General features: G+C 39.0%; 1 protein-coding gene across 1 annotated transcript in view; it reads right to left on the bottom strand.

The window, feature by feature from the left end:
- Positions 1-17,275, bottom strand: part of GREB1L (GREB1 like retinoic acid receptor coactivator) — a 223,387-nt gene that overhangs the window by 33,283 nt on the left and 172,829 nt on the right. Inside the window, exons 20-24 of the mRNA XM_089517153.1 lie at positions 13,437-13,552; positions 10,018-10,262; positions 7,498-8,051; positions 3,742-3,844; positions 2,412-2,567 (exon numbers count right to left, since the gene is read on the bottom strand). Of these exons, the coding sequence (XP_089373279.1) occupies positions 2,412-2,567; positions 3,742-3,844; positions 7,498-8,051; positions 10,018-10,262; positions 13,437-13,552 (1,174 nt within the window). The remainder of the gene's footprint in view (positions 1-2,411; positions 2,568-3,741; positions 3,845-7,497; positions 8,052-10,017; positions 10,263-13,436; positions 13,553-17,275) is intronic.

Genomic DNA, 17,275 nt, shown 5'->3' with positions numbered 1-17,275 from the left:
AGCACCAAAAGGGTGTCAGAAAGCTGTGCTGCCTCAGCTATGATGCTATTTAGAGGGCACAAAAAGGAGCCAGTTTTTCTGGCTCCTTTTTGTGCTTTCTAGGGGCTGGAATGGTGCTGCAGCATGTGGTTGCTACAGCACCGATCCAGCCTTTAAAGAGGCAGCTGGATGGCATCCATCTGTCCAGCCCCTGTGGTAAAAGCTTATTTTTTAAAGTTCTGTTTGTTCACCCATAGTAGTATGTAGTTCAATCTGTGGTTTAAAAATTAGATATTAGACTTCTTCATCTTCACATTAGTTTTGTAGGGGGTGTGAACCTTAAGTAAACATTTCCTAGGATCCAGGGCATAGAAAAGGTTGGGATCTTCTGCTCTAGGGAGTGTGGAGGGCATTTTCACCATGTCTGGAGGGCCTCTAGAAAAATGGAGGACCTTAAATGTCCTACATTTTGGGCTGAGTTTTGTCCTGCAGTTCTCCTACAGTTTGGTCTCAAATTTGTCCTACATTTTATCCCTGGTAATACTGGACAATTATGGCAACCCTACACAAGAGTCATGTTTGCAAAATGTTTCAATATTTATTTATTTATTTATTTACTGCCCCCAGATGATCTCTAGGGCATGTGGAGATATTTCTAACATGTTTTAGGGTCCTGTGGGCTAATTTATGTACATGAGAGATTTTTTTATTCACTTCCTATTATTAAAAAAGGCCTCTCCTTGGTTTAAAATGGCCCCAAAAGATGGTGAGAATGCCCCTTAATGTTGTTTGTCCATTAATTGTTGTTGTTTCCAGCCTTGATCCGTAGGGAGAGGCAGTTAAGAAATATAATAATTTTCCCTAGAGGGCATTTAGGGGGAAATGGGGGGTGCAGGAGAAGGTTCAGTTTAGTAGGTGGGTGGGACCCGCCAAGGTTATGGGAACTAATGTAGCCTATAGCTTGAAATGTCAGAAATTTCTGAATTAAAAGGCTTCAAACCACTAACTGAGAAAATGAGAACATACAAACAAAGGCTGCAGTGTTTCTATATCATGATCTGACAGTAGAAAAAATATAGCCAACATTCAAAGGCACATGGATGTATCTGATTGATGTGTCTGAAAATTCCCCCAAATTTATAAGAGTGGAAATAGGCAGTTTCCTCATTTAAACCTCGAGAGACCATTTTTTTAAATCCACTCCATCTCTATTTCCAGCAGGGGTGTTAGCCTTTATTGCCCAAAATATAAGGTCTGTTCAAGATAAATATTGTTGCAAGAGGTGGCTCACCAATGGAGAACCTCTTTTGTTGTTCTTGATATTACAGAGGTTCCCTCTATATGTTTTTTAAGGGACTGGGTTGCTTTTCCCACATAAACATTTTGACATGTATTTTGACATGATATGATGTAAATGTTGACATTTTGACATGACGTGATGTAAATAACAAAACTAGTGTTGTAAGCAGTAAAGTGGTGGGAAATGTGCCTTTTTTGTTACTGTGTAACATTCCCAGATCTCAGGATGTGGCCCCTTTTCTCCAGTTTTGAGGGCATGAAACAAGAATTGCAGGGTAAGAACCCTACCTTGTAATACCTATGTTTGAATACTCACACAGACATAGATATCCACTCCCCAATAGTAACTGTTGACAGTTCTTTTCAAAGCAGAGCACAGGAAATTTTATTTGGTTGGAGTACAACTCCCATGTTTTCTTAAAAAGCAGTGTTTCTGAAGGCATTAAAAACAGCTGGGGAAACTATGGTTAGCATCCTATTAAAGATGCTTGCATATGTCTTTCTTTGGTTGTTGCAAAGACTGGTATTCTCTTCCTCCTTCTGCAATGACCAAAGCACTATCAGGTTTCATAATTTTGTTGCAATAGCCTTTCCCCACAACCATTCATGGGTTGCTGGAGAGGAGGGATTGGAGAAGCATCTGACTATGGGGGGGATACAGAAGGGGAGAAAGGAGTGCCGAGACGCCACCCCTTTCTGCCCCCCATTGTTGCTGTAAGTGACCGCATGGCGCCAGCAATGATGCACTGCAAAAAGGAGCCGCGAAATGTAGCTCCTTTATGAGCCGCTGCCAAGGCTTCATTAGGTGGGTCTAGATGCACCCCTCAGAATGTATCTGCTGGGGTTTGGTTCCAAAAGCTCCCAAAATCAGTGGACACTCAGGTCCTATTAAATACAATGGCAAAGAAAGATCTTGTTTCTGATATAAAATGGCAAAATCAAGGCCTGCTTTTTAGAGGTTACAATAATTATTGCATTTGGCCATTGACCATTACAACTTTTGGGCATCTTGAGATTTGTTTTGTTTCTCTTGCTAATTATTGAAACATATAGAGTAGTTGGATCATTCTATTGCTTTCTTAGGTGTTCTGAAAGGCCAGAGAGTAGGAACAGCAAAATCAGTTTTCACTTACCTTGTTTTATTTTTTGCAGCTGTTCTGTATACACTGGACTCATAAATATATATTTAGGGTCATGTACACTTAGGTCAAAGGTCATTTTACTGATTATTTCAACATCTGGCCACTGATCATTGCTAGACTGGGCAACTTCTTTGTCATCTACATGACCTCAAAAATAAAACGTACAACGTAACATCAGTATTTAACTTTATACTCACCACAAATATTATTTCAATACTGTAATTTATACAAACACCCTGAAAGATAATGACTATAGGCTCAGGACAAAGAAAATAAAATAATTCTACATGCATAATTATTTTAGGTAAGCCATTACCAGAATACATATACGTGGCCCCTAGATTTAAAAACAGATTAAGGCAATTCATAGATAGTGGTCTACCATTTAGAAGTAATCATAGTGGTTAAAGAGAGAATTTCAGGATAATAAGCTACTGGTAGATGCTGAGTTAACATCAGGATAGCTGTCACCCTCATGATCTTGTTTCACGCTTACAGCAACATCTGAATGATCACTACTGAAAAATGGACTATTAAAGCTTTTTGTAAATCACTAAGGACACTCACATGCTGACTTCTTGCTAAAGACATCCTGCATGTTTAGATATGAATTTTTGGGCACAAGGGCTATTGGTAGGCAGGACTGCAAAAACATCTGGTTACATCCTCATAGCCAGATATGAAATGATGATATCTCAGTGCTAAGATTCACTAGGGTCCTCTGAGGGTTATGTGCTCCTTATAACCATTTCATGTCTGGCTATGAACATGTAGTCAGACACATCTGCTGACCACAAAGCTCAGAAGAACTGTGCAGAGCTGTTTCTGAGGCTTTTTGGCTAGTTGAGGGGATGGTATGTCACTCTTTCTAATTTAAGTCCACATGGCAATGTTTATTTCTATGTTTTCACATTATATCCTGAATTATACTATTTCATAAATGGAATAATGGCCTTTTATCATGTTCTTTTGTTGTTGCTGTTATTGTTTATTTTGACAGCTTTTTATAGTTCTATGTAGTTATATTGGACTATATATTTTGTATTTCTTAAGATATCTTTGAATAATTTCAAACCCCCAAAAGATAGGCATTGAGAAAGTTCAGCAAGTATCTCCAAAAATCACTTCACTTTATAGTGAGTTGTTAAATGCAGATAAAAAAGAATGTTAGTCAATGAAAACTTGATTTAACATCCATGCATATGAACATATCTATACTAGAAAATTAAATTGACTTCCCTCTTCCAAGAGCACTCTAGAAGCTTTATCCTTGTGAGAAAGAACTACCCCTCTGGAATGAATATGGGCCTTTGGTACTTACTGATATTAATGTCTTCCTCATCATACACATCCACCTCCAGCAATCTTATTAGCATGCGAAAAAGAATTCGTAGGAACTGTAAATAAGAGCCAGTTTTTCCAACCTAAACCAAAATCAAATAGAAAAAAACCTTTCAGAATGTATAGTAAAAATTGCAGCCCTCTGTAAATTCTCAGACCGTGAAGAAGTTTAGAGCTAAAGAAATCACAGCTAGCAATTCTATATCTGTTTAAAATCTGTTGTAAAGGTGAGTCCACCACACTCCAAAACAACATATTCTACTCTCGAACACTTCTTACTGTCAAGAAGTCCTTCCTAAAGTTTAGTAAGAATCTTTTTTCTTGTAATTTAATTCCACTGGTTCGGGTCCTACCCTCTGGAACAGTACAAATTGAGCTTGCTTGATATCTGCATGACAGCCCTTCAGATATCTTCTCTTCTCGGCTAAACATAACCACTTCCTTCTACTGTTCCTTACAAGCCTCTTTTTACTATTTTGGTGTCCTTCCTTTGGTTACATTTCATCATCCTAATAATCTTTTAAAGTCTGACCAACGCAGAATCGAGTAGAACTATTACTTCCTTTTAAGTAGACACTATACTTCTATATTCATGCATTTGATTTGTCTTGCCTAAATGTAGAACCAGCATATACAATCGTCCCTTCCCTTACGCAGGGGATCTGTTCTGGACTCACCCCATAAGGGAAAAAATGCGGATGCTCAAGCCCCAGTCAAGCCTTTTACGGAACGCGGTGCTTCAACTTCTAGTGCAGCTTCAAGTGTATGCTGGAAGCCACATAAGGTACACCCACGTATGACACGGGCCCACTGTATATGCTCAGTGAAATTCATTTTATTAATACTGGCCCAGTTCTCCAATCTGTTACAGTCATTTTGAATTAGGGAGCCCTGGTGGCACAGTGGTTAAATGATGGTACTGCAGCCACTACTTACAAGCCACAAGATGTTGAGTTCAATCCCAGCCAGGGGCTCCAGGGTTGACTCAGCCTGGCATCCTTCCAAGGTCGCTAAAATGGGTACCCTGCTTGTTGGGGGCAATTAGCTTACACATTGTAAACCACTTAAGGAGTGCATAAATGCACTGATAAGCGGCATAGAAATGTACTTGCTACTTGCTATTGCTATAACCCCAATTTCATCTTCCAATGTATTTTTGATGTCATCTGCAAATCTGATAACTATGTCCTCCTTTCCTCCATCAATATTGTTTATAAAGATATTAACTCACCTAAGACACCAGCACCACCATTCTTTTGTTGCTTCTCTTTGGTAGGATGAGGAGCATTCTTTACTTTACTTTACTTATCAGTGCATTTATCAGTGCCTTCCTTTGATTCATCCCATCATTTGCCCAACTGAGCCTCCCCTAGCAATGTCCCATTTATGCATATGAAGACTATTAGGCCACTCTGTGTCTGGAGTCTTATTTCATTGGAGCAGGAATTTAGATTGAGGGTTTTCTGCACAAGCCAAAAGACCCATGTTCCCCCTAGCCTCCCACCATCCACATTAAACAATGCAAATCAAAATCCTGGGGCTGATCCTGCCAGACCAGATGTGGATCCAGTGGATATGGCCTGATCCCAGAGTAAATAGGGTAATTTGACTCCAGGGTTTGACTTGGAGTTTTCTGGAAACTTCATAGCAACCTCCAGCTATTTAGATGGCCCCTTGTGTTCCTTGTGGTGCCATCACTCATACTCAGGAGACCCCTGTCACCATGTCTGATGTAGAAATGAGCTGTGGCAGCGGAGGGCTTCCAAGTATGAGCGACAGAACAGCAAAGTGTGCACAAGTAGTAGGTCTCAACATGGTGATGGGCGTGTAAACACCTGCCCATCCCTGTACTGACCTGAGGACCAACATGGGGAGTACAGGAGTCAGAATAAATAAAACAAGCTTCATTTATATACCACTTCATACCGCCTAAGTAGTGTCTAAGCAGTTTACAACTGTAAGCTAATTTGCCCCCAACAGTCTGGGTACTCATTTTAGCGACCTCAGAAGGATGAAAGCTGAGTCAAGCTTGAGCCCTTTTGCTGGTCTTGATCTCGCAACCTTATGGTTTTGAGTGAGTGGCTGCAGTATAGGCATTTAACCACTGTGCCACCAGGGCTCCTGTACTATCCTAGCCCATCTGCTCAGCCCCTAGGTGATTTTAATCAATCAATTTATCTTCTTATTTTCAGGACAAATTACAACATACATCCATTAAAATAGTATCAGTTCATCCAGTTCTCATCCCTTCACTGCTTAGTATCCAATACTATAATTTGCCAGCACAAAACAAATGAACACAAACACAAAAAGTTTACTTTTGTTCAACAATGCAAACAGATTTTCGTCTTCTCTCTCAAAGGGCTTTTAATCAGTTTGGGGGAAAAAATTACCAGTATCTTTCCAGTATATAGACTTTATGAGGCACTCCACCATGAATTCTAAAATGAAAGTTTCTCTCCCTAAGTAAGAACTAAGGAAAAGACTATGGGAAATTGTATATGGGCAGTAATGAACCAATAATTACTTTCCCAGGAGTTACCATGAACTTTGGCCTTGTCTGCATTGCAAAAATAAAGCCGTTTGACATGAGTCTGGGATTTGTAGTTTTGTGAGCCATGTAGTTTTCTTTTGAGATAATAATAATATAATATTTATTTACTTATACCCCACTTTTCAGCCAAGAGGTTATCAGAGCGGCTTACAAATTGTTAATTGGACATTTCCCTGCCCTCGAACAGGCAACAAGAAGCTTACATAGAGTTTGATGGCATTTAGCAACAATTGAGGTGAAACCTGGGGGTGGAATGAGGCTGTTCTGATACTGTGGTTCTTGAAAGATCTGATGAAGTTCAAAAAGCTTGCTCCCTATTTTTAAACAGTATACTTGCTTCTGACAGGTTCTGCTTGTACACTTATAAACATGCATACAAACATTATGAAAACACCACATGTCTCCAAAATGCACATATTCAAAAGAAATGAAAGCCTACAGTATTATACCTAACTTCTACCACACAGGACAACTGAGTATATGATATTTGATATTAACATAAGACTGTAAATGGCTTTTTTCAGCTTTCATGGTTACATAGCAGCAAAGTATAAAATTCATTCCACATTTCATTTCACTGACACCACCTATTTGTTGATAGTTAGATGTGTGCATGTTTTCATGTTGGCACTAATATCTACCTTCATTACCAAGGCTATTTCCACCTACACATGGATTTCAGATAAACCTAAAACCCAACAGGCAGTTCATTAAGACCAAAGGAAAGAGAATAGACTGGAAACACATTTGAAACCAATTATGCCACAACAGGAAGTAAGCAGAAGCAACATAATTATTTATAAACAGGGCTGCTGTACATGTGCTGGTCAACCAGGAGTCAACACTCTGGAACTCATGCAGGTATCATGTGGCTTCATCATGCATTGGCTTCCAGAGGACAGCAGAATCAGAGTAATGTACAGATGGGCATGGAAAATCATGCAATAATGCACTACTAAGTCTACCTGCAGTTTTGAACTCTTTCCAAGGCATTCTGTGAGGTGATTAGCAGATTAGACAAACAGATAAAAATGAATGTATGGAAGAAAATACTTCAAAGTATCTCAGTTCTTCCAGTAACTATTTTAGCATGAATTTTTATATCCTAAACCCAGGCCTAAGTTTCTAACCATTTTGGCCCACTTTCTTTACTAGCAGAGCCAAACTGCTGTTTCCATTTACCTGTGGAGGTCCTGTCAGAAGTAGCCGCCGTGGATGAAAGCTTCTGATGCCAGTGGTTTCATTGTGATTACTGTAGTCTGCATGGTGTTGCCGTGCTGCAGTCCACTGCCTATAGTACAATGACTGCTCTTCACTGCTCATGTCCTTGTGCAGCACAGGCCGCAAAGAGCTTACCCAAGACACATCGGCATGAGGCAAGAGGGAAGAAGAGAAAGGCGGGTGCCCACTTTTCTGTGGGCCCAGGAGGCAGTAGGCAGCTTTAGACAAAATCACAATACGGGGTAAGGCCACACGCAAGGCGTTGTGTTCCTTCATAGTTTGGCTAGACCACCGGAATGTCTGACTGACAGAAGAGGATGCTGCTGACAATTTTGAAGTGGTACTGCTTGCTATCTGGTTGCCTAGAGAGTCACATTCTTGTTTCAAAATCTCCCCAGCAGCAAAGGCTTCATTGACTGAGCTATTGGCAACATTCTGGAAGTTTAGGGATGATGGTGGCTTCTGAGATTTGTCTGTGGCACTGGAAGAGCTCACACCATTTTCTGCTACAGAACCTAAAATAAAAGAATAATTAGCAATAGCAAGTATATTTCTATTCTGCTTATCAGTGAACTAGCTCTCCCTAAGCAGTTTACAATGTGTAAGCCAATTGCCCCCAACAAGCTGGGTACTCATTTTACCAACCTACAAAAGGATGGAAGACCGAATGGACCTTGGAGCCCTCCTCTAGGATCGAACTTACAATGTTGTGGCTGCAGTGCCAGTATTTAACCACTGCACCACCAGGGTCCCTCCTAAGAAAAGAAAAGCTGAACAATATTGTAATAAACTACAGTACAGAGTATAGTCACTCAGTTTCCACCCTAGAATATTTAGAACACAATACCACAAATAATATTGTTCAGTTCACACTATGGGACTCTGGCAAGCTCTAATACCCAGGAGATGAAAAGTATTTAGCTAGTGGCTAAATACAGAGGCAGACAGGCAGACAGATTTTCTGCTGTACCATTTAATGAATAACAGAGTAAACTTTTTTAGCATGTACTGTTTTAAATATTTTTTAATTTATATTGAAAGCTGCTTTGGTTGCCATATTGGAGGAAAGGTGGGATATAAATCAAAGGTATGAAGCAAGCAAGATATGGGCCAGAAAGCTAGGGAAGCATAAGGCTGCCAAGCCCAAATGTGGCACTGCCTCCCCCACACCATCTTCTCCTACTTTTTCTCTACCTTTTAGGGCCAATGTACTTGCAATTTTTTAACAATAGTTAAAGGATCATGCAAGGTTCACATGATCCTTTCCTGCCCAGCTAGCACCAGTCATAACAAGGATTAACTCTACCTAGATTTTGCGGTTAAGGAGAGTTTGAAAGACGGCCTTCTCCCAATCACACTTAAAGGATTAAAGCATGAGTCCTAAGAGATACACAGCAGGGAACACTTTACATGGAGCTCTCTTCTTCTGTGTAGCATTATGACAAGAACACATACATCTTGAAAGACTTTGATGCACCTATTTACAAAAACAGGGTTCCTCTCCAGAAAACAATGAAACCCAAAAGCTGGTGCAGGGGGGGATGCATTTTGCAAAATAACCCGCAGAATCTACTATAAAATGAAAATTACTAAATCATTTCATTTGTTATTTATATATATCATTCCTTTCCTCCAAGAAGTTAAAGGCAGTGTGCACAGTTCCCCCTGCCACCCCCATTTTAAGAGGAAAGTTAGACAGCAACAGTATGACTATCCCATGGTCATCCAATCTATGTCATGAATGATTAAGTATATGAATCTGGGTCTCTTCAGTCATAGTTTCTACAACACTCTTGTTCCAGTATTCTTCCTCTGGAGGCAATGAAAGACTAGCATGGCAGGCTTGCCACTGAGCTTCACCTTGCTACTCAGCCTACATCTATGGCAACAGTCTTCTGACATGGACAGATGTAATCACCATTGCTCTCTGAGTTTCAGTCTACAAAGATGGCAGTTGTAGACTTAGGCCACCTCGGCGGGGGAGATGAAAAATTAGGTTTAAAAAAACAGATGGTATTATATTTTTCATTGTACTAAATTAGAAAGATATTTAATCCTTCCACCTACATTCAAGGCTAACTCTTCCAATTCTGGATTTCTGCATTAAGAGGCAGATGCCCATTGCTAATAATATATCTGTTACTCATACACAACTGCTATTGAACAGGCAAAGGACACCATAATGGCCATTTGCCAATCCCTAGCTGTACCCCTTCCACTTTTTCCACCTCCTCTCCTGACTTACCTTGAAATCAACAGTCTGGATCACTTTAAAATCTCACTTCGACCACCTTCTCCTTTCTCCTTCCCAAGGATACAAAAAGGTGTATCTCATTCCCATGTTTCATTTTTGTCTTGCAAAAATTGCAAGGCTTGGCACTGCTTTGTCCAAGTTGTTTAAAAACTGACCACTTAGCATCATCTAAGGCAAACGGTATTCATTGACAATGGCAGCAGTAAATGGTAAAATAAACAACCAACCTGAAGTTCCAGTCACAGCACTGCTGTTACTGTGAGGTCTCTCCAAGTCAATCGATAGCTCATCAGCATCATTCTCACCAACGTTGGCCTTCTCCTGCACCTTCTCACTAAGGTCAAGGGCCACAATAGGCCCTCGAATTGCTTCCTTTGAAACATAGCAGCATGCCAGTCCTACTTCTTGTTCTAAGGCAGTGCGAGTTAAATAGCTTGAATCAATCAGTCGAAGATCACAGTATTTCAAAGACCTGGAGAATCAATATATAGGGAGGGAGGGGGAGTTGCATTCATTCTGTTATCTGTTCTCCGTGAAGGTATGAAAAAAGAAGGACCAGTTACCCATACCAGAGAAGGGACTTGGACAGGATAGATAGGCAACCATATGGGTTTCTCAGTTTGCTGACAAGTCTTATTTCATTAGGTTTCTCCCCATTCAAAATTTCTCCTGGATTTTACATTCCAGAGTATCAATTTTTGATTCTAGAATGGCACTCAATAGCACAGTTATTCAATTTGTAAATTCTAAACCTTGTTCTGACAGATGCACTTGCTCAATTCATGCTCATTATTTCTTACAGATTATGTGTGCTCTGCCAGATGTGTGCTTTGGTTATATAACAATGCAAAAAATTACCAATGTAATCAGATCAGGTCTATTTTTTGTAGGAAGAATTTGATCACTACACATGTATCCAGTAACTGAATTGTAGAAGAAAGGGGAATTCAGATGCAATGGTAGTATCAGATGTAGATTTCTTGTTTGGGTGAAATTTAAGCACTATAACATAAATCCAATTGTTAAGTCCCAAACAGACAAATGGAAAATCAACACTTATATAAATTCCATAAATTACTTGGGCGTAACAATCTGATTTATACCTATATGTATACATTGCAGGGTATCAGCAAACTGTACAGCAAAAAAGAAATATGAACTAAAAATTTCAATAAAAATGGATCAACATTAATATGAAAAATTATCAAGTTAAATTAGAAGGCTGATAGATGATACTGTGGGACAGAGTGAGTCTATGTAGAAGAAATGAAACAGAAAAAGCAAAACCTAGTCTTATTGCATATGAAAATCATAGAACAAGCACAAATGACAAACTAACATCAGATTTAATGAAGAGAAAACATCCTCTAAAACCAGTGCCATCATCTTTAGCAGTAAAGCTAATGAGGGTAAAATTATGACAGCTGCTATGGTTTCTTGGGAGTAATTCTATTTGGGAGAGCCAGAGTGGTTTAGTCATTTGACTGTTGGACCAGGGTTTGAATCTACAATTGGCCATGGATATCCACTGGGGGACCTTGAGCAAGTCACACTCTCTCAGCCTCAGAGGAAAGCAAAGACAACCCTCCTCTGAACAAATCTTGCCAAGAAAATCCCTTGACAGGTTTGCCTTAGGGTCACCATAAGTGGGAAGCAACTTGAAGGCACACAACAACAACAACAACTTTATTTGTGCTGCCTTTGGCTTGATGAATTATCTATATTAACACTGTTGGTGTGGCGGCAGCAGAAGACAGAGAGCCTCCCTTTTTCAAACCTGAGAAGGAAGTGAATGATTGCTGGTGGTCTGCTGATGGATCACAGCCACTTTTTCACTTAAAATAGCTAAAGACATGGGGAAATTGTGAAATTCTATTCATTTGTTTCTGTGTCGTATGAAGGGGGAAACCATTGAGAATGGATGTAACAAAGATAGCACAATCTTGCTGAGAAGACTGGTCCATGGATTACTCTTCTCAAAAGATGAGCAACATGCTTTGCTTTCCCTCTAAATCTTTAAAGCAACATTTTTTTCTTAGCATCTTTGCATCTTAGCATCTACCCTTCTACCATGAAAAGTTCTTAGTTTCTACAGATTGTTAATCTCTATTTTATTATTAAGGAATGTTTACTTTGCCACCTCATATCACCACAGCTCAAACACTCCTCTCATTATCTGAGGCTAGATGTAGGAAGGATATAAGAAAATATCTGAAAAATGATGAAAAATATGTTTGTGAGTGTCAAGAAACCCTGACAAGAATTCTAGACTAATGAGAATATTCAGGACTTATTCTGTGCAAAATTTGCTGATTCCCACAGAAAGCAACAGTTATTTGTGCAAGAAACTGCTTTTTCTGTGCCAAAATAATATTTTTGCATAGAAAGATTTCCTGTGCAGAAAATGCTGTTTCCTACATAGGAAATGCAGTTTTCTGTGCAAAACAAACACACATGAATATAGTGCAGAATAAGTCCAAAACTGTAACTAGCCCTCAAGAACTGAATGATTTTCAAAGACTTTCTCATATCAGGAATAAAACTGCTAACATTACTCATTACATCCTTTGAGTAGAAAACTAGTGAAGAATTATATCCCTATCTGATCCTGCAAACATATGGAATGAGGCAGGTGGTTAACTGGAACAGGCTTAGCAATGTGGAATGCCTATCTATTAGCATCTTCTTAAGGGAGACTCACCTGGTGCCAATGATGATGTCATTCTGCTGCGAGACAAAGACTTATTTGCCAGTTTTTAAACATGTAGTATCAGTTGTACAGTGGGCCCTTGGTATTTGCTGAGGTTTGATTCCAGGACTGTCCAAGGATACCTAAATCTGTAGGTGCTCATGTCTCAGTATATACCGTGGCATAGTTAAATGGCCTCCCTTATATAAAATGGAAAAATCAAGGTTTGCTTTTTGGAATTCATATATTTTAAAAAATATTTTCAAACCATGGATACTTGAATCCATGGATACAGAACTCATGGATATGGAAGCCCAACTGTTTGATGATTTAATGTGTTTCAGTGAAGCAGTGATTTTTTACTTTGGAGGTTATTGCACAGGAAATCCACTATGGGATAGATGCAGGTTGTAAACGGCTGGAACGAATGTTATCACATAGCTGGAAGCCTGGCCAGTAGGCAGCCCGTATTCAACCCAGGCTTCTCCAGCAGCTTTTCAAGAATGGGAAGATCCCAGCCCAGGTTGGATTACGGGCTGCCTATTCTCCAGACTCCTAACCTGCGTCTATCTTGGCATGAATTCCTGTGCCATAATCTCCATCGTGGTTTTGTTACTGAGAGTGATTTAATGTTTTTATATTTTCATATTCCTATTTTATAGGCCTGTTTGTACACAGAATAGTTTGTACACTATTCTGCTGTAGGGCTGTCTAAAAGAACCTGTGTAATTGAATGAATTGGTTTTTTGACTAACAACAATTTTCAAAACAAATGTTTGTATCAATCATTTTTCAGCCTAGGAAGAAAATTATAAATGTGCCACTCAGTATTAACAGACTGGAGCTTAAAATAATAATAATAACAACAACAACAACAATAATAAAATGTGAGATTATGCAGATATTTTAAGAAGTTTCTAAAGTAATACTTGGACTATGGATTAACTCAGATCATACCTGGGAAATGTTTCTCCTAGTGGGTCTTTGCCACTTAAAACAACAATACAAGGCAGACCTTCTAAATCTTGGTATGTATGAGGAAACCAATCATCCTGTTCATTTCCTCTCCATGCCTGTGAGAAAAGAACATCCAGAAAGCTTGGAATCATTTCTTCAGTTTTATTTTTCATACATTCTTTATTTTTCATACATTCTTCCCTTGCAGGTGTCCAAGTTAATTTGTTTCCTGGAAATAACAAGCTGCAGAGTCTTTTCCCTCTCTTGTAGATTTGAATCTCAAAAAAAAATCCAGGCCTATCATCCTTTTTATGGGAAGGGAAGAAACCACGTGCCCGACTTAAAGTTTTACAAGACACAAAACAGAGAGGGGGGTTAGGGATTCCAAATTTAGAACTTTACTATGACGCATGTTGCCTTACATGGATAAGGGAATGGATAACACTGAAAGATTGCAAATTATTAGCGCTTGAAGGCGAAGGCCTACGATACGGGTGGCATGCTTACCTTGTGTACGAAAAAGAAAGTGTGAATAAAATTTTTAATTATCATTGTATTAGGAAGTCACTTTTAGACGTCTGGAAAAGATATAAGAAAAGACTAATGACAAAATTACCTAATTGGGTCTCCCCTCAGGAGGCCTTTCAAAGGAGAGAAATGCTGCAAGATGAAAATTGGCTTACATATAAATTACTATTAAAAACATTTGGAGAAAAGACAAAGTTAAAATCAATGGAGGAATTGGCTAAAGAAGGGTATGAGATAAATTGGTTTCCTTATAGGCAAATTATGGAGAGATGTCAAACGGCTAAGAGAAAAATTGGATTTGCAAATAAAAACAATGAACCGGAAGTTTTTAAAATCATTACATCATACTCAAAGGGCACCATTGGAAAATTATATAAGTTGTTATTACAAGAAAACTTAGAAACAGAGGTGGTTAAAGAGGTCATGGTCAAATGGGCTAAAAATGTAGGACATAATTTGGAGTTAGCAAAATGGGAAAAAATATGGCGTAATGTCCCCAAATATTCAGCTTCACAAAGGATGCGAGAAAATTATTATAAAGTATATCTGCACTGGTATTTAACACCTGAAAAAATTTCAAAAATATATAAGAACGGCTCACCCATCTGTTGGAAATGCAAAAAGGAACAGGGCACCTTCTTCCATTGTTGGTGGTCTTGTGAAAAAATAGGGAAGTTTTGGGATATGGTAAATAAAACTCTATCAGAAATGTTGAATACTACTTTACAAAAACTTCCAGAACTATACCTGTTGAATATAATGGATGATGTGTTAGAGAAGAAATATGGTAAAATTCTCTTTTACGCAATCACTCTAGCAAGGATATCTCTGGCAAGATTGTGGAAGACTGAAAAAATTCCCGAAAGAAGTGAATGGTTAGAGAGTTTGTATGAAGCAGTTGAAATGGATAGGCTGACTTTAATTCTAAGAGGAGAGACATTAAACGAAGTAGACCAAACATGGGGAAAAGTACTGGAATATCTCGGGGGGATCGGGAATACATAACAAATCTATAATACAGATATCCACAAATATATGAATTGTAATGGAGTTAGGTATCGCGAGAGAGAAATAATGAAATTAAATAAGTCTCAACAAGCAGAATCTGATTTGTACAATCTCCACAAAATAGTTGAATATGATTTAAGTTTAGTGCTGGCTCGAAGAGAAGATAAATGAAAGTCTAGACTTTTTACAAGATAAAACAACTAGCAAGAAGGGGGAGGAGGAAGTCGTATGAATGGATAGAAGAAAGAAGGTTTTAGTATGTCGTAGAAGGTTAGAGTAAGTAGGAATGTTAGTGGAGTGGAAGTTAGTAGGTGAAGATATGGAAGAGAAGGAGAAGTAAGGAGAGGCGTAGGAAGAACGGGGTAGGATGAGTGGAATATTTGAAGGGAGAAGAAAAGTGAAAGGAAGGAACTGTATGGAAGGGACGACAGGATGGGAAGTTAGAAGATAGGGTAGAAAGGGGCGCATGGTTGTTTTTGAAGGAGTAAATGGCTATGTATTTACTGTAACTGTTTATGTCATGCTGTTGTAAGGGTGTATGTTTATTTGTTTGTATGTGATAGGTTTATGTTTGGCTGAATGCGCACTAAAGTTTATATTTAATAAAAAAAAAATCCAGGCCTGTCAAGTAAGAATGTTATTCTATTTTGAATTGAGCGTACTGCGGACTGATTGGATGCCCTTGGAATATTCATATATCCCCCTGCATTAGATAAATACCTATGACATGGGGAAATAAAGGTAATATATTGGGAGGATAAATGAAGAAGAAAATTGTCACTTGTCAGGAATGGGGAGGGTTATTTCACATAAAAATAAATAACAATAAGGAAATAAAGTATGCACTGAGATCCTTTTTAAAGTTTGATGAATAACAGTTTTTCACAGTGCAAAGACTAACTAGAGAAAAGCAACAAGAACCAATCACTCTATTAATTTTAGTTCCTTTTATAAGAGAAACTGTGTGTTTGTGTGAGTGTGGAAAGAAATTCACACAATATTTCATACAACCAAAGACAAATTAAAATATCAGGACAAATAAGGGATTTTTGAAAAAAAACAAAAGATAAAAGCAGGCCTGATATTTTTGAGCCATCGCTTACTAAAATATTTAATAGGGAGAAGACCTCACTGAAAGCAGAAACTTATGTCTGAGCAAATATATATGTTTCTGTTGTCACTGGAAAAAAAGGGAACAATGCAACTTTTGTTGGTCATACAAAAAAATTCCAAAATGCTTTTCAGTGTTAAAAATCTGCCAAGTGGCTCTGACCATGGCCAAGTCACACTCTCTCAGCCTCAGAGTATACCTATGGCAAACCCGTTCTGAAGAAATCTTCCAATAAAACCCCATGATAGGGTTGCCAGAAGTCAGAAATGCCTTGAAGGCACACAACAACAACCAAGTAGCTCTTATAGATGAAATATAAAAGCATCACCTGATAGCAATAGCAATAGCAAGTACATTTCCATACCGCTTATCAGTGAACTAGCACCCCCTAAGCAGTTGACAATCTGTAAACCAATTGCCCTCAACAAGCTGGGTACTCATTTTAGCAACCTTGGAAGGATGCAAGGCTGAGTGGACCTTGGAGTCCTCCTCAAGGATCAAACTTACAACATTGTGGCTACAGTACCAGCATTTAACCACTGCGTCGCCAGGGCTCCTACTAGGGTGCCACCTGATAGCTCCTCTTTTGAATGTCTGCAGATGATAGAAATTGGAAGAATCCCCCCCCCTTTTTTTTGGGACTACAGCTCCCAAATGCCCTAGTTCATGGCCATGTACGTAGCATGAAATGAAGGGAAATAGTAGGAAAGGATAATCTTCACAGAGGTAGAAGGATGGTTCATTCAAGGCTAACCTCTGTACCATATCACTGGAGTCTCACATTTATTGTTACAGCCTCAGCACCTCCAGGTTGTCCCGTTTGTGGGTGAAAATGGTGAACTGCCTCTTCTGGAAGCTTCCAGAGGCCCTTCCACACTACACAGATGTAGTGCTAGGGTTCAGTTTTAACTGCCATGGCTCCTTCCTATGGCATCCTGTGGTTTGTATTGTAGGTGTACATTAGACCTCTCTTGCTGAGAATTTTAAATGTTTCTCCCTGAACTTCCAATTTCAGGATTCCACAGGGCAGGATCACGGCAATTAAAAGTGGAACCATAGCACTATGTAGTGTGAAACGATCACAGAATAGATTGCATGCCCATTTGCTTTCCTTAACATTAATAACAATCAAAGCCATTTCTAGTTCCTGCCCCCATTTTTGCCAGTCTATGTGGCCCTTGGATGGTTCTAG

This window comes from Sceloporus occidentalis, unplaced genomic scaffold (assembly GCF_023333645.1).
Source record: "Sceloporus occidentalis isolate IW3139 unplaced genomic scaffold, rSceOcc1.0.p SCAF_3, whole genome shotgun sequence".
NCBI classification, from domain to species: Eukaryota; Metazoa; Chordata; class Lepidosauria; order Squamata; family Phrynosomatidae; genus Sceloporus; species Sceloporus occidentalis.
Note: the sequence above shows the minus strand (reverse complement) of the source record. Positions and strands in the feature narration are given on the sequence as shown.